We start from the raw sequence: 25,057 nt of genomic DNA on the forward strand, positions 1-25,057 counted from the left end.
GCTGGAAACCGAAGCTGGATCTTCAGCAAGAACATGTGTGTGTGCTCTCACCCACGGAGACATCTCCCCTCCACCCTCTACATGTCGGTTCTTAACTATCTATACAATTATCTATACAATAACTTCTATCTGAAAGATTTATCAAAAAAATAATATTTAAAGACTAGGTTGGCAGAGAGTGAGCAGGGATTCACAATGAATTTGAGAGTTTGTGGCAGGATATCATTACAATTTGATATGCTAATTTACAATCAAATGCCACAGTTTCAGTAAAGATTTTAATGTTATTTTGGATCTAGACCTCTTCTCCCTTATATATTTCAGAAGGCAGTTGAGCCTCAGCACCTGGGTTGAGCCTCAAAGGAAAAAACATTCCAGGAAGAAGGTCCACTCTGGGGAACAAATATGTGTACACGGGAGCCCCACAGCATAGACTCTATTATTACTACAGCATTAAACAGAAGGCTGAGAAAAGGACACAGAAGTGGTCAAATCACTAACTAGGTCTAGGAACTCAGAGAGAGGCCTAAACTTGATTTTTTTTTAACGGGGGAGAGAGGGATGGATGCCCATGTGGTTTGGAGCAGGGTCTGTTTTTCACTGCTGCATACACTAGGCTACTTGGCAGCTTCTGCCTTACTGGGCTTCTGAGAATCCACACTGAGACATCTCTCCAGCCCCAACCCGTGTTCTTAAGACACTGGGAAGACATTAATGCATTGGCCGATTTGCATTCTATACACAGGACCACAGCAGCTAATTCTACTTAGAGAATAGACCCACAGACATTACTTAGGAATCCACTCTGATTTCCGTGTGGAAGTGTGGGAGAGCAATGAAGCAGTAGCAGTGTCGGCAGAACAAGAGGGACACTATTATAGAGGCCACCTTTCCAGAACCATCTCCTACTGTCTCCTGCTTCAAACCCCATGCAAGAGTAACAGACGTCTTCCTCTTGCTGGTGACTTCTTGTGGTACTCCCTTCACAAAGACAGAGGCACAGCTCAGCCAAAAACGCTAGACAGTATCCCTGGCCTTGTCTCTGTCTGACCCTGTCCTAAACACAGTGATTCAATGTTCTTCCCAAAAGATATCATACAGCTCCTTACCTCCGTATTTTAGCATATACCATCCTATCCTACCCTAACTTAAAATGCCAGCGAGCACACTAATAACCCAAGAGTTGCAGCGTCTCCCATGCTGGTCGCTCCACACAATTTAAAACAGATGCATGAGCAGCTACTGAGAAGCTAAACAGGTATCAACCCTGGAGAGCAGAGGGCCTACCTGTCCGGCTTGAGCGTTTTTTTGTTTTGGTTTTTTTGATGGAGGGAGGCGGGGGGTGGGGGGTGTGGGGAGCATATCTTATGCAAGCTGTCACAACCCCTGCATGTTTGTATGTGCAACTGACTTTGGTATATTCAGAAAACAGTTTCCTTTAAGTCATCTACCACGGCTGGCTCTAACAACATTTCCGCCATCCTGATCTTAAATTCCCATGAATAAAGGTAATGTGTGTCCTAATCATGTGGCAGACTTGCTACTGATTTAACCTTGGGGAACTTTTTAAAGATGTCTAAGCTTTGATTTTGTAACCTGTGTAAGTAGTAGCCAGATACTGACATGCTTTAACTTTTTCCTTAATATCTTAATAAAATGAAGAGACCAAGTAGATTGTTCTTTGAGACCTGACTTATTTACAAGTTTGTTTGTTTCAATTGTGTCATCTCCTTTTATAGTCACTATCATCTCTTAATCATCCTTTCAATCAATATCAGGGGAAAAAACACAAGCAAGACTCAAACTGTAGCAAAACTGTGCCCGAACCCCAGGGGCATCCTTCTCCCTCACAAAATGCTGTCACAGATACTTGACACTGGACAGGGAGGAGCCAGCCAGCAGCTAAACTACTTCCCTGTCCTTAACCCTCCACTTTATGAGGCAGAGCCACATCTTGAAAGAACAGAAACAGAACACCAGACATTTGCTTTCCAATCCTCCCCTGCAATCAGTGCACAAACCGAATCGGTCACTGCCAATCAGAGAGACGAACCTCAACTTGTGACTGTGATGCAAACATCTGCATTTAGGCTCAGGCTCAAGGACCTGGAGTTGGGAGGTGAGCCTGGGTCAAACAGCAAACTCCAGGCCAGCCTATGCCAAACAGAATTGTTTTTATTTCAAAAGCAGAAAGGAAAATGAAGTGTAAGAGGAGGAGGCCGAGGCAGAGGAGAAGGAAGCAGCAGAAAGCACCACAGCACTTTGCTCCCAGGGAGGCTGCAGGTCCCTCGCCCTGATTAGTCCTTCTTTAACCCGATTTCTGCAGGGAGCCACAGGAGTTCCAGGGCTGTGTGTCAGTGCCAACAGAGGACAGCATACTGCTAACAGTGCTGCCCACAGGAGCCACCAGGGTGTGCTCTGAGCACTGCTCCCAAGAGAGCCCAACCCAAGTTCTACTGCTCAGGAAATTCTACAAGTAACTCAACAGCTTTGTTTAACCTACAATCTTTTCGTGACTAAACTAAAAAAGGTTCTCTTTTATTAAAACTATGAATGCTAACACACTCTCTTAAACCCAAAGTCATCCCAACAATCCCTTTAGAGCTTCCTGCTTCTAACAAAGGGAACTTTCAAGTCACACAGTTTCCCACAATCAGTCTGCCAATGGTGGCCTGACTTCCCTTGCTGTGCAGGGACCAAGATGATATCTTGATGAAAACGGATAAGGGAGCAAAGGCAGACGAAAAGGCCAACCTAGCATTAACGTGATACTTATTTGGTCACCATAGTCAGGGAAACAACAGGACTGAGAGAAACCATGGCGGTCAGCCTTACCCATACATACATTCGTAACCATAAGGAGGGGAGGCTGCAATACAGCTATGAGAGAGCCACTTAGTTCTTAGATATTTAAAAGCTAAAATTCTTATGAGCAAGTTCTCTTTAGCATGTTTTCCTCCCTGCCTCCGAACACACAAACAACAGCAACTACAGCAAGTATGCGCCTGCACAGGAATTTCCATCCTTGGCAACTTACTAAAAGCAGCACTGACCTGGATTCTTCCCCCAGATATTCTCATTTCATTTTGGCCTGAGCTGGAGCCAGGAACCAATGTACTCTTTTTTAATTATTTTTGTTAAGAGTACAAAGTACTACATTTCATTATGGCATTTTCATACAGAACTCGTTTTTGTTGATCTTCTCCCCCAACTCCAACCCCACACTCACAGCCACATATGTGCATGTACACACATTAAAAGCTAAGAGCTACAGAGGACGCAGACCACGTGGCTCTTTATCTTTCTGAGTCTGTGTCACCTCACTGAATCATTCCAGAGACATCTACTTCAAATCACATTTGTATTTTTCTTTATGGCTGAGTGAAATTCCATCCAATCAAACAGAAGCTAGGAAGATGACTCAGTGGGTAGAGCACTTGTTCGGTGAGCCTAACTATCTCGGTTTAGACCCCAGTACCCATATAAAAGCCAGACTCAGCAGGGCACATATCTGTAACCCTAGCACATTCCAACCAGGAAATGAGAGGCAGAGACAGGAAAACCACTAGAAGCTTGGGAGCCAGGTATATGCAGGTGTGTACAACCAGAGACCCTGTCTCAACATGTGGAAGGTGAGACTACACCAGCACATGAATACATGTGCACATGTGTGTACACACACACACACACACACACACACACACACACACACACACACAGGAAAGTGTACAGAGAGAGGGAGATGACAGACAGACAGAGACAGAGACAGACACTGAGTTAGTTCCAGACAGGCAGACAAATATGGTGGTCCACACCTGTATTTACAAGCAAGACTCTATCTTTAAAAAAAAAGAAAAGAAAGGCTGGAAGGAAAAAAGTTGCCACAGAATTCTAATATATCGAGACAAAGTTTAACCAGTAAAGCAGAATGTAATTCTTCTCAACACCTGTCTACCCATCATGCTCTGTTCTTATATGGTGACATTAATGAGCTGGACTCATTAACCAGCTGACTTAAAACACTAGCCTCAGGTGGCCCAAAAGCTCTGTAAGCCCACATAGTGTATCAACACACAAAACAAACCCGCCCACACATCAGCTTTCCACTTCTTGGAATGTCTGAGAATGGGAACTTTAAAACTTCACGAAGACCACTTAAAATTTAACTGAAAATATTTAGGGTTAGAAAATATCCCGAAATTCTCCTGTAACCTTTTAAGACTTTTTAGTAGCTGATTCTTTATAGAGAGAGATTTTAGTTTGTAATTCATCTGATATACTCTAGTTTGTCTTTGCTAATAAAGCTGGTGTAATAACTGCTCTTTAAATTTTGTCTTTATAGAAAATACAGTCAAATGGCAATGTTTCGATCACTCAAAACATGCAACTTACTATAGTCTCTTTGACACTGTGCTGCTTTAGTATTAGTTAACTACCTTTGGCTACATGAAAAGTATGGAGAAGTTTGTAAAAAAAAATGAATTTTTTAAATAATTAAGAAATTTGTCCATTTCTGAATAAGTCAAGTAAGAGACTAATTTCTTAGACCTGGAGAAATGGCTCATCAGTTAAAAGCACTGTTCCTCAGAAGACCTGGGTTCAATTCTCAGCATTTAGATGCTGGCTCACAAGCATCTGTAGCCCCAGTCCCAGGGCAATAGGCACTAGAAACCAAGACTGGGCAGCAGATATGCACATGTTTTGCACACACAGGCAAAACACCCAACACAAAAAATAATATTTTATAAGAAACCAATTCTTACAACTTAAAAAAAAACTGCATTACTCAAAAAGCAACTGAAGTAGGTGTGGTGTCCACCTGCAATCTTAGCCCTCAGAAAGCTAAAACCGAAGAAAAACAAGTTTGAGGCCAGCTTGGACTACACAGAGACCCTGTTCTTTAAAAAGGAAGACGGAAAGACAGATTTGAACATTTAGATATGTATTTCATTTTGAATATTCATAGCAATCAGATGAAAGGCACTCACTCAAGAGAGGAGAAATAGAATACACTGGTTAAAGGGGAATTATGGCACAGGAGTTAAGAGCACTAGCTGCCTGCTCTTACTGAGGACCAGGGTTCAATTCCCAGCACCCACATAGCAGCTCATAACTATCTGTAAGTCCAGTCACTGGGATCTGACATCCAGGCAAAACACACATACACATAAAAATAAGTAAATAAGGGGCTGGGGATTTAGCTCAGTGGTAGAGCGCTTACCTAGGAAGGGCAAGGCCCTGGGTTCGGTCCCCAACTCCGAAAAAAAGAACCAAAAAAAATAAATAAATAAATAAAATAAAATAAGTAAATAAAAATTTTAAAGGGGAATTGTGGAATAGAAAAGGATAAATTGTGGTGAGGAAGATGAGGGCTGGGAAGAGGAGGGAAGTGGGAAGGATAAATGACACCAAAGAGTTTTAAGTCACATGGAAACCTACTTCTGTAGAAGCTCCTAGAATTTATCTCTACACATACATTAAAAGGGTCAAAATGGTGTTACCTTGTAACAGGGCAGCAATGCCACTACCAGACACCATAAGCTAACAAAGAAAAAAGCCTTGCCCCAAGAATGAGTTACTTCCTCTAAAGTTGTTGACCACTGAGGTCTCTAAAGACCTCCAAACATTATAGGCTGTTGCCAAATCCTGGTTACCTTTCAGAACCAGATGGTAAGATTCTATTGCTGAAGACAGTACATACTCCAGTCTTAGAACATGAAAAATGAAGCTGGCACTCTCCTGGAAACTACATCCCTACTGGCTAGCGAAGTACTACGCATGCTACAGAGGAGAAACATAATCGCCAGTCTCACCAGGTATAAGCCCTCTGAACACAACCACAGCCTGTTAGGCCTAACAAGACAATACGTCTGGCAACTGCGGCACCAACGTTATGGGAGAAACCAACCACTTTCTACTAGGACTCTGGGCTCACTTGAAAAGATGAAATCCATACCCAGCACCATCATCAGTCCAGGAGCCTATGGCTGGACAGTCACGGACTCTAAAAGAGAACCTGCTATTATTATTCTGCTAAATAGACATACTAAATAAACTAAACTCTAATGACCTGCCATTATACCCCACCACTGTGAGACTGCTGAGATTAGACTCCACCCAATGGGAGCACACACACACAGACACACAGACACAGACACAGACACAGACACACAGACACAGACACACAGACACAGATACACACACACAGACACACACACACACAACAAGTGAACTTTCTAAAGTCCCAGTGTGCTTACTGGTTTGGATCTGGGTATACCTTTTTTATACTTTTGGGTGTTTTTTTTTTTTTTGCAAAAATCCACCTTGCTGAGATACTGTTGCTTTGTTCCCGGGTTCCTTTGTGCAACAATGAAATTATTCTTTGCTTCTAATGGCGTCATAATCAAGCAGTATGAATTGGCAACTTAATCTCTGATTTCCTTAACCAGTATTAGAATAGCTTGCCAATTTCTAATTTAAATTATGCTGTGTGTCTGGTTAAAACTGAAAGTGTTAATCAGCATGGAAGAATTACCATATCGACTACAGCATCTTGCAATCCACCAACACAGAGTACCTCTTAGTTTATTAGTTTACCTGGGTCTTCTCTGACTTAAGCTCCCCCTCTGAAGTCTACAGCAGAGATTTGCACGTTTCCTAGTTACATTCATACTTAAGCATTCCATGTTTTATTACAAATTACACTCTTAACATTTTAATTCTCAATTGTTCCTTGCTACTGTATGTATGTATGTATGTATAAAATGAAGGATGGATGCACATGTGCCCCACACTAGTGCGCAGTGTAGGTCACAGGACCACGTGGTTAAGCTGGTTCTCTCCCTCCGTCTTTCCACGAATTCCAGGTGTCAGAGTCTGGTAAGCAGATGTGTGCAGCAGGTGCCTTTAGAACCTCACCAGCCCTAGTACTGCTTGGTATCCAATCTTACAACCTGTGATCCTGCTCAACTCACTTATTAGTTCTAGTAACCACTTACAGTGTTTTTTAAGATTTGTTTTAAGTGTCTGCATGTGTATATGCATGTGTGCACAAGTGTTCAGGGGGTCCACAAGAGGACATTAGGTCCCTTGGAACTAGAGTTACAGTGATTGTGAGTCACCAAGCATGGGTGCTAGGAGAGGAATTCCATTCCTCTGCATAAGCAGCAAAGCTCTTACAACTGAGCCTCCTCTCCGTCACTGCGGGTCTTTATGAATACATAATTATGCTGATAAATGGAACCATCTTCCCAAACTGTACTTCTGTGCTTTGCCTCTTCCTCTCCTCTCAGTTTCCTTGTAGGTCATACGCCCTTGTACAAATCGCAGTTCAGTGAGTGCTAATCTTTTTCCTACTGCAATGTATCACTAATTAAGATCTGCTCTTACAGCTTTAGCATGTCTTTGATAGGATGTAACTGTATGCACTTGTGTATAAAACTGAAACTAAAGGATGGATTTTACTGTGTATAAATTATGTCTCCGTTAAAATTTTAAAGATCTGTTTAAAAAAATACTTTCAAAGCATCAGCAATGATCTACCTTATTAATAAGTTAGGTCAAAAAAAGCCACACAAGTCACACGCTCCTGGAACATGCTGAAAAGTCATAAGAATTGCTTCCACAGTTCCTGTTTCTAGGAACAACTAAATGCATACACTTTCTCGAAGACAAGCAGCGACCAGCAATCTGCTGACCACACCATGTTTTTACACGGCTCCGTAATTAAGAATGATCTCTACATTTTTTTTAAGAATTGAAAAACAAACTCCAGAAACAAAAAAAAAAAAAAGAAAAACATGTAACAAGGACCATATGTGGCCTGCCAAAAACTAAAGTATTTACTATTTGTGCCTTTATAGAAAACATCTGCTATCCTTCTCTAAACCATGCTACTCAAAGTGTGGTCCTTGAGCCAACAGGCTCGGGAAAATCTCAAGCTCTGTCTGAGCAAAGAATCAGTAACAAGAGAACAAAACCAAAGTGTTATCTTTCCTGATGATGCTCTATCAGAAACTGCAGTCAGTACATAATATATGAAACTCTAAAGAACACTAAGGAATACTCCAGATGCCTATAGAGCAACTGGCAAATTGCTTGATCAATTCAGAAAAACATCAATTAAATCTCTATATGTGACTCTATGAAGACAAAATTACAGGATAGCCCAACATCAAAATAAAGTATTTAAAAATATCCTTCCAGATAATTTGGTAATCTCACACACCAATATCTACGGTGCCTTGAATCCTCACACCACAAGCGTTTTTATCAGCACCTCCAAGAAAAGCTTGTGTCTAATTAAAAAGCAGGTACATGTACTGTCTACACAGATATTGTAGAATGCTTTTCTTTAGGAATAATGGAGAAGGAACTCCACATTTATATTTAACAAAGTTATAAATACCACAGAATATTAAAGCCAGTCTGTGATCGAGGGGTTCCCATCAACACAAACTTCTCTCACACTGGACATATTCAGCAATAAGGTTTAGTAACGCAGCTACCTGAGTCTAGGATCTCCTGCCTCCCCCAGCCTGGACCCCTTGTCCCTGACATCCGACAATTCTGATTTACTTCTTAAATCAAAGGTTCTCAACCTTCCTAATGCTGTGGTGACCCCTACCATAAGAGTATTTTTGTTGCTACTTCACAACTGTAATTTTGCTACTGTTATGAACTGTAATGTAAATATCTAATATGTAAAAAATCTGATATGCAACCTCTGTCAAAGGGTCATTTAAAATCCCTCTGGAGGTCACAGCTCACACATCGAGAACCACTATCCTACATGAAATACTCAGTATTGACAATATATAATTTCTATTCAATCTTCATTCTGTATTAACTCCAGTAAAAGCTTTGAGATTAATGAAATAATGTTTAAAGGGTATGCTTTTCCTCTATTAAACTAAGTGGTTAAAAGCAGTTACTACTCTTGCAGAAGACCTAAGTTCCGTTCCCAACTCCCACATGGTGGCTCACAAACTCCAGTTCCAGGAAATCAGAAACCCTCTTCTGAATTCTGCTGGCACCAGACACCTGGTGCACATATAGAGATGCAGGCATAACACTCATACTCATTTTAAAAAAAAAAAAAAACTATTTTTAAAAAGAAAAACAAGTTGTCCTTTTTTTTTTTTTTTGGAAAAAAAATAAAGGCAATATGCAGCATGAGGAAGGAAACGTGACCTTTTCGTCCTGAGATGGATCTCTAGAATGTAAAGTATCACCTTAGAAAGACTCTAAAGAACACGGTCAAGACTCAAGGCCACCCTCACCCGTGCGTCCGTCTGTCGGTCCAGACTCAGACTGCTGAGATAACAAGCTCCTTGCGTCCACTCATTGTCTTACTTTGAACTCAGAAGTGAAAGCTAGTTGGTGGCACAATGAAGGAGTGGGTTTGGTTGGTTTTTATTGCAGTTAACCTCTCTCTTTCTTCGTGAGCTATGGATACCTACGAGTACTAATAAAACTGCTAAATTCAACAAGTATAAGGTTCAACGCAGTCTGCAAGGGTTTCATCAACGCCCTCAGAAGTCAGATAAGGCAAGCACTAGTAGGCTTTGATAAATCATCTCCCCTTCTCAAAGCCAGGCCACAGGCTCATGTAGGACAACCCTCTCTTCATCAGCAGCTGCTCACCCTTGGATTATGGAGCCTACTTGCCTCCAAATTTATTTTGGCCTCTATGCTTTCTACCCTGGCTTTGAATTAAGAGTGTAAACATATTTAATCGATACTAAAGAATTAGGGCTATGTGGTTACAACCCTACTTTGTAACAGTATGCACATCTGCTAGCCATCAAAAATCACGAAAACTAATACCAGGTTGTTATAAGCTGTTGATTAGTGTCATATGAATATAATTTCATTGCTGTGTCTGGCCTATTTATTTGTAAAAATAATTTTAAATGGAATAAAGGACAGAAGAGAGGCTTCGTCTCAACTGAAAGGGAATGAGAATAAACATATACTGAGTTTTGAAGACATCAAAAACTGTTACATAAAAGCACCTCAAACTGACAAATTAAATACAAGCTACTTTATACAAATTTATTGCATTACAAGCATATTTTCTATGATTAGGTAAGGATAAAAATCATAAAAATTTTCAAAATCTTCATAAGTTCTTATTTTGATGTAAGCATTCAAGCTGAATCTAGCTTTCCAAAAATAAAAATTCAGAAGTTTTTTGGCTGCAATAAAGCTATATTGAATTAGTTTCACCCTTTACAAGATGTGACTACGGAAAAATATAATATATCAGAACCGAGCTATAAAACCCAAATCTATATTAAGTCACAATTCACTTTATGATCCTTAAGCTACTGATCTGTAAGTCATTAACACACACACATTAAAAAGAAAATAAAATATATTAAGTAATCTATTATAATGATAATGTAGGCACATCCATCTTCCACTTCTCAAAACTCAAACTCATGCACACTCAAGTTCTGGACGTTCTACTGCTCGTCAGAGTGCATCAAACCGACCATCTGAACAAGCAGCATGAGAGGCAGAGCTGAAGACCTCTGGTAAGCAGAGCTGCCTCCCAACTATGAACCACACAAGTCAGAGTTTCTAGTCCTAGTAATTTAGTAACAAGTTAACCAGAAAAAAGTACTACTTTTTAACTTGATTTGTACAGACAGACAAAATAAAATACATAAACACCTCTTTCAGCCCAGAGCTAGGATATCAAGGAAAGGGGTGATCTTTGGTGACCAAACGTGAAAGAAAAAAGGCAAAACTTGCTAGACTGAGTGGACAACAACCCTAGAGAGTTTTCTGATCTAAAAGGCTTCTTTGGTGGTGGCAAATCAAGGAAGAAGACAAACTGTGGAACATATTCAAGTCTTCGTTAAGATTCCCTCACAAGCACTGACTGCACGACAACCGAAAAGGACAGTCTGCCCACAGCACTTCCCTCTGGGCTTAACCCACTGGAAAGCAGGTAAATGAAAAACGCACCAAACACTGTGTACACGCAAAGTGCCCTCACGAAGGCTGAGGGTTTGAATTTATCATATACAGAATAGGAACTCCCAATTCCAAAATTAAATACAGAGCCAGGCATAATCATGCTTGGACCTAAGAGGCTGAGACAGGAGAATGCCCACAGTTAAAGGCCAACTTGTGCTAGAGTAAGAGACCTTGTATTCCCAAGCAGGATTATGAAGTTTAAGACTATCCGAGACCACAAAGACCAGTCTCAAACAAACAAACCAAACCGAACATCTTATTCTTTACCGACACAAAATGTCCCTGTTCTTACTAAGACTGTGACTGTAAAACCTATGCTGCCGGTTAGGAATGTGGCTGAAGGGAGACTGCTTACCTACCACTCAGAGGCCCCACTTTCAAGTTGACAAATTGGCAGCAAAAAAGCAAACAAAGACAAAAGAGTCTTACAAAGAAAGCTTTCATTAAAAAACAAAGCTCTTAAGATATCATGCTATATAAAGTCATTTAGTACAATGTTCCCTTTCACTATTCCCTTAATGAAAGTAGACTTAAAATATGGAACAAAAAAAAAAAAAAAATCAGACAATTCACTCAGCAAGCAAAGGCAAGTAGACCTCTGAGCTGGAGACCAGCCTGGCCATCACAGTGAGTTCCAGGACAGCCAGATCAACACAGCTGAGAAAAACAAAGAAAGAAACAAAGACAGGCAAATAAATTCACTAACTTGAGGCAAAATTATGAACATCACTTTATATAAAGAAAAAGTGGTTGAGAGGTAGGACGTTCTCAGGGAAAGGTTCTAGTTTAACATTAGAGAACACCTATATACACTCAACACACTGCCTCCCAATGGCCCAGACTCACATCCCAGAAGCTAATGGAGCACAGTATCTCCTGACAAGACTGATGACTTTTCTAACTACTACTCCTAGTTTTTAGGCAATAACCGTTTTTTTTTCTTTTTTTTTTTTTCCTTTTCTTTTTTTCGGAGCTGGGGACCGAACCCAGGGCCTTGCACTTGCCAAGTGCTCTACCACTGAGCTAAATCCCCAACCCCGCAATAACCGTTTTTATTTATCTGTATCATTTATTCTAAAAGGTAGTGAAGGGGGAAAAAGGGGTTGTTTTACATGCAATAAGAATTTTAAAAAATGTTACATGTATCAAAATATAATTAACCCATTATTTTTACAATGCATATATGCTAATAAACTGCTAGCCCATTTCCAAATAAATACTAATTTAATTAAAAAGTAGAAACAATAAATACAAATCTCTTGGTTACATTTTTCTATTCTGCAATTAAAAAAAAAAAAAAACAGGGGCTGGGGATTTAGCTCAGTGGTAGAGCGCTTACCTAGGAAGCGCAAGGCCCTGGGTTCGGTCCCCAGCTCCGAAAAAAAGAACCAAAAAAAAACAAAAACAAAAACAAAAACAAAACTTCTTTTATATTTTAAAGTATTTTAAAATGTAGAGGTAAGTTTTAAAGGTAAAATAGCTCTGAATAAGGAAGGCCCAGTGTCAGACGCTCAAGAACAATAGATTTAATTTTTTTAGACCCCCCAGTCTGCAGGAACTATTCTAAACTTAGCATGGGAGACAAAAGCCTTCTCAGCTATTCTGAGGCTCTCAAGACCAGCCTGACCTATTCAGTGAGACCTGAGCCTAAGGGAGAAAAAAACATAAAAGGGGGTTTGGATGTGGTAAGGGGAATGTGGATGTGGTTAAGGGGGATGTAGATGTGGCAAGAACCTGAGGGGAGAGGGTGATACAGAAGATAACGTGGGTGGGGAAGATCTACAATAAAAGTACAATGAATTCAGGTACAAAACTGTCCAAGAATGAATACATTTTAAAATACATAAATAAGTAACGATCACTTAGATTTAAAAGAGGGGCAGATCCCCACAGCTATAAGTATAGCATTCCTAAGTTGCTGACTTAAACTTATACATGTGAAATTAAAAGTTCTGATATTCAGAATGCTTTCATAAAATGTCTATATTTGTAGTAAGACAGAGGCTGGCCTGGAACTCATTCATATAACCTGGCCTAGCCTCAAAATCATGGTAATACACCTGCCTCAGACTCAAAAGTGTTAGGATTAAAGACATAAGCCATTACATCCAGCTCTCTTAAAATGTCTCTTTTAAAACTTGATGTCACAACTGAGGAGCTTGGGGACAAGATCCTGGGTTCAATCTACTTTGTTACGGGCGTTTTCATACACGGTAACTGTCCTTTGTTCCAGTCTGTGCCCCTCCTCCACGGTCTTTCTCACTTTTCTGTCCTATTCTGGTTGCCGTCTTTCCTCCATTAAATAATTCTCCTGTCTGCTTTTATGACACATGTATCTATTACAGTCCCTTCTGCTCTTTTCCTCCTCTCTTTGATCTCTTACTCCACCTACACACACACACACACACACACACACACACACACACACACACAGGGCGGGGCAGTATGTAAAGAACTTGTTACTTTACAGATGAGAAAGAGGTCCTAAGCCTGAAGCAGCACACTAGTGAATTGAGAAAGAGATAAAACAAGCTTTGGCTGGCATATTCTTATATTACCTGGATAACTTTTTTTCAATGTGTGTGTGTGTGTGTGTGTGTGTGTGTGTGTGTGTGTGTGTGTGTGTGTGTATTTAGAGGCAGGGGCACACATGCACTTTACTGCATTCAAGTGAAGAGGACAGATAGCTTACATAAGCCAACCTCCTCCCACCATGTGGGTTCTACAGATCCATCAGCAGCAGGCGTCTTTACCCATTGAGCCATCGCGACAGTCCCAGAACATAATCATTCATTCAAAGAGACACTGCTAAAATGTACACTTCCTTAAGAGTGCTTTATATTCTTAACTCTGAAAACTAATAGAATGTACTAAAGAGAATACATTACATACTATTAATTTATAAACTTCAGCCATTCAAAGCATATTTATCAAACACCTCACTGTGGCAGGAACTAGTTCAGTACAATATATGTCAGTACAATATATATTTTTAAACATAATCTACGATAACTTCCCTATCAGTTATCTACATTAGGTGACTCTTTTCTATACCCTACCCTTGTTTTCTTGAGATATGATCTTACACTGTATCTCAGGCTTGGCCTTGAACATGCTCTCTGGCCAAGCTTGCTCTAATTCCTTACTCTCTCCTCCTACCTCAGTCTCCTGAGCATTTACATAAGCATAACTTTCAGTGTCACTACTATACTTAACAATGAATATATTAAAAATGTATCTTTAAAACATGTCATTCAGTTGGCTAAGACAAGAGGATCACAAGTTCACTGGCCACACACAGGATGAACTCAAGCCGAGTCATTAACTTAAAGAAATATTTAGTTATTTGGAATCAAGCAAAAAACATGCTCAGAATTCCTATGGGACATGCACCTGAACCAGGATGTCAGGGTCACCAAGGTATAGCAATGTGGAAATCAGAATGAGGTGTTTTGATTTTTAATTATACAAGAATGTCCTCTGCCCAATATAAAGGACAACATTGCTTCCTGAAACAATTTTCCTAAGACACATATTTTCTTATTCGTTGGCCTGGATTCTACACACCAGACAGAAGTATTGAAAGCAAAAGGGGGTAACACCAGACTAATAGAGGCCCAGTTTAGACAACTCTTCCTCCAGTCTAGGCTAAATGAACTGATAACACAAAGAACTCCATACATCCAGAAGCCCACAGATGTCTGCACCAGTTCCCATTTCTCAACAATACAGTCATTCAGCTGCCTTCCTTTTACATGTTGGCTCTTCTGAGTCTCAAAGCTGAGCATCCTGGGATCCTAAAAAAAAGTCTACTTTTGCCTCAGCACTACCTTTATGCACTTTATCTGAAAAATCAACATCATGCTTCCCCTAGAAAATCAACCTGGAAATCATCTCTTCTGCTCAACAAGTGGTAAACTCTACCTGTAATTGCTTTTGCACTAAAACCACAATCCATGACACAAATCTAAGATCAATAATACTGAAAGAGCAATAGTGTATATATTTTTATTCTCTGAGTTTAAAATACAATTTTAAATAATTTCCCTATCATACCAATTATCAGACATATTTTATTTGGTCTCAATTACATGTGGTCTCAATTAAACATACGTGTGTGTGTGTGTGTGTGTGTGTGTGTGTGTGTGTGTGTGTGTGTGTGTGTGTCAGGTGGGGAGAGGCGGGGGTGCCACCACACAAATATAGCCCCATGTAGAAATGCGCAAGGTTAAACCTACCAAATCTGTGCTATCCAAACTGTGAAACCATGGACGGGAATAAGCAACCCCGGAAGAGCTCTCACTGGTCTTCAATTCCTCCAAACACATGCAACATAACAAACATTCTGTGAAAAGTTGTTTCTCCCAAGCCTTCTATCCTTAAATAGACAGTGTGGGGGTGGAGCATAAACTTCCAATCCCAGCTCTCTCTCAGAAAGGTGAAGCAGGAGGATTACAAATGCCAGGCCAGCCTGAGCTCCAAGTTTTACTTTATTATATAAAATTAATTTATTCCCTTCTACAAAGAGGTTTAAAATATTCTAATGTTTAAAACATTCTGATTTTGAAAAAAAAATCAAAGAAACTTAATAAAATATAGAAAGAACTCAGAAGGCACTTCGATTGTAACATAACACCAGTTAAGTCACTTCATGCTCATGGTCACAATTACCTCCATTCAGCCAAACAGTACACTGAAGGAAAACAGAAAACAGTAAGACCAGGAAGGTAAATGAGGAACAATGTGAGCACAGAGATCATGTTCAGTGGTACAGGATTCTCAGTTTTGAACTCTCTTTCTCTTCGAAAATAACTCTCACAGCCCTAGGGATGTGGCACAGTACTGAGCTCTTGCCTCACCTGAGCAAGGCAAGGCCTTGAGTTGGATCTCTAGTGTGCGAGAGGAAGTGAGCACAGACCCCATCACTGCATGGAAATGCATGTTTAGCTAAGTAGAAATAGGTTATTTAATATTTCTTTCCATTCCGCACAGACACGTTAAGTAATATGTCAGAGCTTAATATAAAAGATACTATTGCAAAATGACTGGTTATATGATAGTCTAAGATCAAGACTATTTTTAAAACATCTTAAATAATGAGACACTAAGTCTTCCCTCTCTCTTTAAACAAAGAACTATAACATAGCTGCTCTATAACTACTGTAAGAATCAAAACTATTTACCCTGTTTTTAATTTTTAATTTTATAAGCTTTATTCAATTTTCAAAAAATTGCAAATAAAAATTACACACCCAAACTAACCAGACCCAAAGTCTATACATCTCAATGAACTTCTATACAATTTAAGTATCAGATCTGAAGCCACAGCTTTACATATGATTTTACACTTTCATTACTAGATAGGTATTTATGTACTTATCCACGATGAAAAACAAAAACAAAAACCCACAATAGCATCCAAGCTAGAAAAACAATTGGCTTTATAGTCTTTTTCGTATCTCGTGTCCATTACCCACAGTCTTTCCTAATCCTCTAACATTTACCCTTTCTTCTCTTTTCTACTGTTACACTATACCTACACCATCCATTTTCCCAGAAATAATTTTATTTCTACTTTTCTTTAGAGCTGAACTGTGTGTGTGTGCCTCCATTCATCTGTTGGCTGACAAGTGGGCTGATTCCGATGCTTTGCTATAGTGACTAAAGCAGTTATAAGCACACACACACACACACGCGCGCGCACACACACACAAGTGTCTCTTACAGTATGGTAAGTAGTTCTCTGGACATACACCCAGGAATGAAACAGCCGGGTTACATGATTGCTCTCTTTTTAAATTTTTTGAGAAATCTCCCAACTGATTTCCACAATGGTTCTATTAACTTGCACCCCACCAACAGAGAACCAATGTGGATAAACACAGTCTTTTAAGAACAAATTCAACCTTCAATAGTTAAGTCTACTTGACAATGAAACCCCAAAAGTCCCGTGTCTCTCTTTTTCCCCTAGCAGTGAGGGGGTATTTACCAAGGAAGGAAGACTAGGAAAAGAAACTGGATGCCTTTTGTACAAACACTTACCCACTTGATGGATCTAAGGCAATAGCTCTGGGTTGATCCAACTCTTGCCAAAATAAAACTTTTCGTAAAGATCCATCTAAATTAGAAACTTCAATACGATTAGTTTCAGAATCTGTCCAGTACAATTTTTCTCCAAGCCAATCACATGCCAGCCCATCCGGGGACAATAATCCAGAAACAACGACATTCTGTACACTCTCAGTTTTGTTAAATTCTGTTCGTTTAATGGCTTCTTCGCTGACGTCACTCCAGTATATCAAGCCATGACCAAACACAAAGTCCACCGCAGCTGCATCCTCCAAGCCTCCAACTACAATCGTCGCATTCTCTTTGCCATTTGTAGCATCAACCAATCTCAAGTCCCGTCTGTTTGCATAAAGCAACAAAGGGGCCGCTGAAACAAAAAGAAAAATACATAAGAAAGAAGAAAATGTATCTGATTTTATAAACTGGGTTTCAAATCACCGTTGGTGACTAAATACTATCAGAGTAAGAAAGTGGGAAGAGGCTGGGCAGATGGCTGGGCAGGTGAGAGCACGTGCTGCTCTTGCACAGGCCCTGGGTCTGCTTCCTAGCACCACAGCAAACAGCTCACAACTGCCTGCTCCAGGGACCCACACCTTCTGGAGTCTGTGGGTATTACACACATGTGGTACACATAAACTCACACACCCACACACCCACACCCATACGTAGACTGTAAAAAAAAAAAAAAGAAAGGTGAGAAATACAGCAGTAGTGAACTAGCTAAAATCTCTTCATGCTTAAAATGTCTTTCTAGGGCTGGAGAGATGGCTCAGCGGTTAAGAGCACTGGCTGCTCTTCCAGAGGTCCTGAATTCAATTCCCAGCAACCACATGGTGGCTCACAACCATCTGTAATGGGATCCAACGCCCTCTTCTGGTGTGTCTGAAGACAGCTACAGTGTACTTATATATAATAAATGAATAAATAAATCTTTAAAAAAATGTCTTTTTAGCACTTTAAAAAAGAATTGAAATGAATTTCACCCAGCTGTTTTTTCTTATCGAGAGTCTATCAGATAAAATTTAAAAGCTTTATACATACTAGAAAATGAGTAACTAGAACACTCATACTCTATTGGTGGAAAACAGTTGACAGGTGTTTGTTCCGCTAGCTGTCTGTTTGCAGTGCTGGTGATCAAACCCAGGACCCTCCAGTATACTAGCAAGCAAGCCAAGCAGTCGCCAAGCAGGCCTCAGTCGCCCTCTGTGAAGGGTTAGATGTACAACCTACCATATGATCCAGCCACTGCATACTTAAGTATTTACTCAAAAGAACTAAATGCATGAGAATAAATACTCGAGAAATAAATAAAACAATACAAATACCTATGAGTAAATGTTCAAAGAAATTCGTTTGCAATAACATAAATTACAATGAACCCAAATGTGTGCAGTTGGAGCCACGGGTCAGTCCATGAATAGTCTTTGGGTATGGTTTAGTCCCCGAGAGCATTGGTTGGCACTGTTGTTCTTATGGGTTGCAAGCCCCTTCAGCTCTTTCAATCTATTCTCTAATTCCTCCAACAGGGATCCTGTCCTCAGTTCAGTTGTTTGCTGCTAGCATTCTCCTCTGTATGTGACATGCTCTAGCTGTGTCTCTCAGGAGACATCCATATCCGGTTCCTGTCAGCACTTCTTAGCTTCATCAATCTTATCTAGTTTGGTGGCTGTATATATATATATATATGGGCCACATGTGGGGCAGGCTCTGAATGGCTGTTCCTTCGGTCTCTGCTCCAAACTCTGCCTCCATAGTAGTACGTATTTGCAATCCCAGCACTTGGAATAAAGAGACAGGAAAATCAGAGTTCCAAGTTTTCCTTGGCTACACAGGGGTTTTATGATCAGTATGGGCTAAAGGAGACTGTCTCCAAAAACCAAAATCAACTACCATTTTTTAAATGTAATGAACCATTTATACATGAAAAATGAAATAATCTCTAAATAACACATGGGAAAAGATGCCAGACCAAAAAGAAAACATACTTAATGATGCTCATCTATGAGAGATTATAGAAAATGTAAACTAATCTAATCAGACAAAATCTGCCTTTCTGGAGGTAAGCAGGAGTGGGAAAAACAGAAACAAGAGTCAAGCTCTCCCACTGCTTTTCTGCAGTGCCAGGGACTGAGCCCAAAATCTTAAAGCACCCAGCACTGAGCTGCATCTCCCACAGCAACATAAGAAACTGATCTGGGGGGGCTGGAGAGATGGCTCAGCGGTTAAGAGCACTGACTGCTCTTCCAGAGGTCCTGAGTTCAATTCCCAGCAACCACATGGTGGCTCACAACCATCTGTAATGGGATCCATCGCCCTCTTCTGGTGTGTCTGTGGATGGCTATAATGTACTCGTATAAAAATAAATAAATAAATTTTTTTAAAAAAGACTCAAAAAAAAAAAAAAAGAAACTGATGTGAATTATAAAGACAGAGATTGAGTCTGTTTCGCTCACTATGTGTAACTACTACCGTCACTGACAACAGCATCAGTCCCTGAACTCACTGCGGACATCCACACATCTACACCAATGAACCAGTCCCAAGAATGCCTTATGTTCAACATTTTACAGTATAAGCCAAACAGGAACATCTGACAAAAACAAAGAAAACAAAACATTCCTATTAGTGAAGAGTTAAATGCTAAATGCTGCAGAAAACTAAAGACAGTCCCAGGACAGTTAAGTTTTACAATCCAAGGTAACAAAAGTGTAAGAGTGGATGGACACTTCCTTTATGGCATTACCACCCATGAAAGACTTTATATACCAAACCTGTTTATAACACTGAGAGGCAGCCAAATGACTTCCATAATTTTCAAGTCAAACATTATTATTCCTCTGAACAGTTTTTTTATCTACAAAAATCTAGAAAACTTTCCTGGTACTTTAAAGTTTCATGGGCCTTCTGAGTTCCACCGGTGTTGGAGGAGAACAGGAGCAGATTAGTATCTTTAATTTAATAGCACTAGTTATGATTGAGTGTTCTAGGGACTGCACACTATCAAAAGGTCTGTCTGTGCAGCTATTCTTCTTATGCGTGAACATGGTCTACAACATTGCCACCAGAATCTGTTGAAAAGTGTGTAACTTGGAAAAAATTATAAACCCATTTTTATCTACTAGACATGACAGACTCTGCACACCTGTTCCCTGCCACGAGCACACATAATACATACCATGTGCTTACCCCACAGTGCTTAACCTGACTTCATAACAATCAGAACCAACATTCTCCCTGGGTTCTAGGACATAAGCACGGAACACACCATCAATATCTTACACGTCTCGAAAAGTTCTCTGGGCTCAGGTGATGGTACATACCATTAACCCCAGCACTGGAAGCACAAACCAGTGAATCTCTAAGACTTTCAGGACAGCCTAGTCTATTTAGGCATGCTCTATGGGGAAATGCCCTTCCTTCTTTATGGGGTCAAGCAACACTTCAGGTTCACTCTCTGTGCAACTGAGCTCCATCAGTTACTCCGTATCTTAAAATGCTCATGGTGGGCTCAGGTGTCAAACTCTACCCAACTCTAACCTTGTCTCCTATCAAGAAAATACTTCTTCTAACTACACATCACCATTCATCTTTATTAACTTCTACTGTCTAACCTCATATACTCTACCCACCTGAACCTGCTTTCTCTAATGCTTCAGGAAAAAATCCAACTAGAAACCTTTCCCTAGTCCTTACTCTTTACTTCTCTACAGTATTCACTATGGCTCGACTGGTAGAATGGTCTCTCCATACCACAGTACTTACTATTCTTGTTTATTTCAAGTCTTCCTTTCACTTCTCATATACACATAGTATTCCAAGACCTCTACTCCCCAAGTGAGAGGGTACAAAATAACAACCCAGAGTCCCTTAATCACCATGAAACTCTACACAACAATTTCTAAATCATCAACTTAACCTTATGTATTATTCCCCAAGCCCTTTTTTAGGGGGGAAAGGGATACGCGGGGTGGGGGTGGGGGGCTGCAATTTTCCTGTCATTGACTTAAACTTCATTACCTTTCTCTCCAAAAAATTCTTCAGAGATGTTATAATTCTCTGTGGGGTGGTGACGTATAGGTGAGTGTGTGTTGGCTGCACTAGCCTAGGTATGTACATGGGGAAGCCAGAGGTGGACATTGGATGACTGAGACAGGATCACTCACTAGCACAGGGCAGCTGGCCAGTGGGCACCTCCCCCACGCCCACAATCATCCTGAACCCTGCCCCTAGTGCTGGGGTTACAGATGAGTCCTAACAGCACCTTTATATGATTTTTATTTGGGTGCCAGGGACCCACACTCGGGTACTCACACTTTTCCTAGAGCCATCTCCACAGTCCAGGTCTCGTCAGCTTCCTGTGGGCAATGCCTCCTTTTTTCCCAGTCTGCCAGTTACTGTGCAAGCAATGCATCTTACTATTTCTTTAACTGTGCCCCTCATTTCTAGAACCCTTGTGTTGCCCTAGGCTTCATGAGCTCACATCTAAACTTGCCTAACAGTGAGTGATCTCAACATTCCCCTTTCCCACTTCATACACACACGCACGCACGCACGCGCGCGCACACACACACACACACACACACACACACACTTCACCCAACTCAAAAGCTCCCTCATTCCCTTTATGTAAGACATGAAGCCTCAAAATCTTAGCCTTCCACTATGCAACTTCCTCCTAGAACTCCAAACTCATCTTTATAATCTCAGCACATAAAAACAGACTCAACATATGAACTGGGAACACACCGCACTTCATGTCATCACCAGTGTCCTTCCTGCCCTGCTTTCTCCCACTGAGCAAATCTAAGTCCTCTGAGGCTAGATTTACATCTTATCTACACCCTTCATTGTTGGTGACCAGTCTGGCATCCAGGGTACACTGAGGCAGGTAGCAATGGGTGGTGTCAGTGATTGTGGGGACAAAAGTTGCTAATTTTTGATAAGTTTTCTCTTTTTTTACTTCTGCTAGTCTATGGCCAAAAGCCATCACTGGCTTCTGGCAATAAATTCTTGCTGTCAACATCAGGAGATTAAGAAAAGAAGTTAGTCACTACGGCTCTTTTCTCTCTGGCTTGACGGACCCTCCACTGGTTAGGCGAGAGGTTCAGAGTTCATTAACTCTGTGAACGAGAGAGAAAAGAAAAGAGAAAAAATTCAGACATACACAAGGGACACACATACTGGCTGAAGCTGAAGAAAGAGTCACACCATCATTTTACAGAGGCTCAGTGTTTACACGTTCTCGAGGTGACCGATCACACAGTTTCCTAAGTATTTTTACACTCCAACAGTTCACAGTAAGTTTAAGGCAATAATTCATGTCATAGATGGATAAGACTTAAGGAATTATACCAGAATTGTTTGCAGGTCTTTCTATTAAGACTAGTACTAGACTAGACAGACTTGTTACTAGCTCCAAAAGTTCATTATAAGTTTAAAGCAATAATTTTTTATGTCTTAAGTTAGCATGGTTTTGTCAAGAGACAAATCATCTGTCTTCTATCTTATTAGTTTGAAGTCTTGCAGAGATAGACTAGTCCATCATTTATTTTCTGTCCCTGTACCTATAATAAATTCCCAGTTTATGACCTTTAGTTACCAGATAGAGGCCTTGTTCCTAACATTCCTAGAAGGAATGTTCTCCTTGATTGTAAATGTGTTCCAAGTTTGCTTTCTTTTCTTAGTGTAATTAGCTCATGACACGTGAAGGTTCATGGAGCTCTAATTACAGCTTTTATTCTATAGGAGGTTTGAAATTACTTGTAGCAATTTAGGAATTCTATAAAATCATTATCAGGAATAATGAAATCAACAATCCATCTGCCCAGCATTACTACGTGAGAGTATCTTCATATTGATTCTGCCCAATAGGGTGGGCTAACACCCAGGAATCATTAGGCTATGTGACAGTGACAGCAAAGGCATTATCGGCAGCCAGAAGCAACGCTGAGGCGAAGCCTCTAAGGACTCAGCATTCTCAGAGCTCGCCCATCACAGCCACGTAAAACAGTGGGCCATCTTGCTTGCTTGCCTTTGCTTTCCCAGACAGCTTCTGACGCTTCATCTTTGAGCCTCCACAGCCTTTATCACCTACTTCATAACAGCTTTTGTTTGCTTGTGTGTGTGTACACGTATGTATATTTTAAGGCCATATGAATGTTTCAGAAGTCAGGTCTAGATATAGGTTCTAGAGATCAAATGCAGGTCCTCACGAGCCTTTACTCAATAAGACAGCCTACCAGCTCCACACTCAGTGTTGATACTAGCTTTTTGTTGGAAGTATATTTTCTACTTCAAGTAGGATCTCAATTCCTTGGGAATTAAGAGCTATATGCCTTATAACTAATTTATTCCTGGTGCCCAATTGAGTCCACTGCTCACAGTAATATGGTAAATATTTTTACTAATATTTAAAAGCAATCTTCCAGAAGTAGGGGTATAGTTAAGTCATAGAGCACTTATGTAGCACTTAAAGTACTGGTTAAATCCCCAACCCTGCCAAAACAGTAACAAAAAAGTAATCTTCCATCTTCCAGAGTCTAATCTAAACCTAATTTAGGGACTGGCAAAGATGAATCAGCAGGTAAAGATGCCTGCCAACAAGCCTGATGACACGAGTTCAATCCCCAGAATCCTCACAGCAGAAGAGAATTAGCTCCTCCAAATTGTCCTCTGAATTCCACAGGCATACACACACACAATAAATAAAAGTTCAAAAGAAAGAAGAGGGGAAGAAAGGGACAAGAGGGGAGGGAACAGGAGGGACCGAGAGGGAAGGAGAGGAGGAAGAGATTTACCATGCAGAGTAGTAGGCTCCATGACAGAGTGTTTAGACATAGAGCATATACAAGGAGGGCCCTGGGACTTAGCCCCAGCCCAGAAAAACAAATGCATTTACAAAAGAATTTTAAGTTCCAACCAAGAGCTCACAAATGCCCATGAAGCTATTCAGTCAGATTTCTATCGTCCCTTAAATTCTGGCATAGACACCCTCAGCTTAAGCAGATGTAGAACAGTTTCCTCTCCTTCCTACCTCCCTATTTCCTTTCCTCTTCCAGTCTTCTCTCTTTCTTCATTTTTTTTTTTTTTTTTTTTTTTTTTTTTTGCTATTCTGAGGACTGAAATGGGTCCTGTATACATTCAAGGTAAGGTTTACAACTGAGAACAACTCTAGCCCCTGAATATGCATCCTCACTTAACTGTCATCATTCAGAAATCAACAGACCACAACAAGTCATTTGCTAAACTGACCTAAAGCTTACATCTGCTAACCCCAACTAACCTAGTCACCTCCCCAGCAGAAACCCATTCACCACTACCTGTGCTTAAGCTCCTGAAGACCCTGCTGTCAAGGCACGCCCTGTGTCAGTCTCTTCAAAGTGTTTTCCTGCACAGACCTGCCTAGGTATTACTTCCATTTGATATCTGTATGGTGACATCACTTTCATGGGAACAGTACTTCGTTATGGGCATGTGATAACCCTACCCCGAAGACAGTGCTTTGGGAATTATTTCAATGTCTTTCCAGTTCAGAAATGGCAGCTAGACTGTGTTCCTGCAATCAACTCTTCTTTTTTTATGCATAAGTGTCTGCCTTATGTGTGTATGACTGTACGCCGTATAGGTGCCTGGTGCCCATGGAGGTCAGAAGAGGGCATGGAACTGGAACTGTAGTTAGGCAGGCATGAGTTGTTTGCTGGGAATTGAACCTGGGTCCTCTTCAAGAGCAAACCCTCCAGTCCCAAGATAAACTCTTTAACTAGTTCTCCAGATCTCGTCTGCTGTAGCAGCATAAGGAATTACTTCGGATGCTTCAAGCAAACAGTTCCTCAGGCTATGAGAAGAAAAGTAGGCTTAGACACTAGCATGAGTATTCCCGGGTCTTCTAAACTAGCTCAATGCCTCACAAATGGCAAATTTCTACTAAAGACAATTGAGAAGAACTTCAATGTCCCTAAAAACCTAAACTCTTTCCCTACTGGCCTGCCTAAGGCTCCTT

General features: G+C 40.5%; 1 protein-coding gene across 3 annotated transcripts in view; it reads right to left on the reverse strand.

The window, feature by feature from the left end:
* The window catches only part of Lrp6 (LDL receptor related protein 6), a 133,780-nt gene that overhangs the window by 89,740 nt on the left and 18,983 nt on the right, over positions 1 to 25,057 (reverse strand). For 2 of the 3 annotated variants that reach the window (NM_001107892.1, NM_001401820.1), the window contains one exon: positions 17,032 to 17,425. The exons of the other annotated variant lie outside the window; for it this stretch is intronic. Coding sequence is in view for 1 of the 2 variants with exons in the window: in NM_001401820.1 (NP_001388749.1) it covers positions 17,032 to 17,425 (394 nt within the window). In the remaining variant the exon portion in view is untranslated. Of the gene's footprint in view, positions 1 to 17,031; positions 17,426 to 25,057 lie in introns of those variants that run through there. 3 annotated transcript variants of the gene reach the window in all.

This window comes from Rattus norvegicus, chromosome 4 (genome assembly GCF_036323735.1).
Source record: "Rattus norvegicus strain BN/NHsdMcwi chromosome 4, GRCr8, whole genome shotgun sequence".
Classification (NCBI taxonomy): Eukaryota; Metazoa; Chordata; class Mammalia; order Rodentia; family Muridae; genus Rattus; species Rattus norvegicus.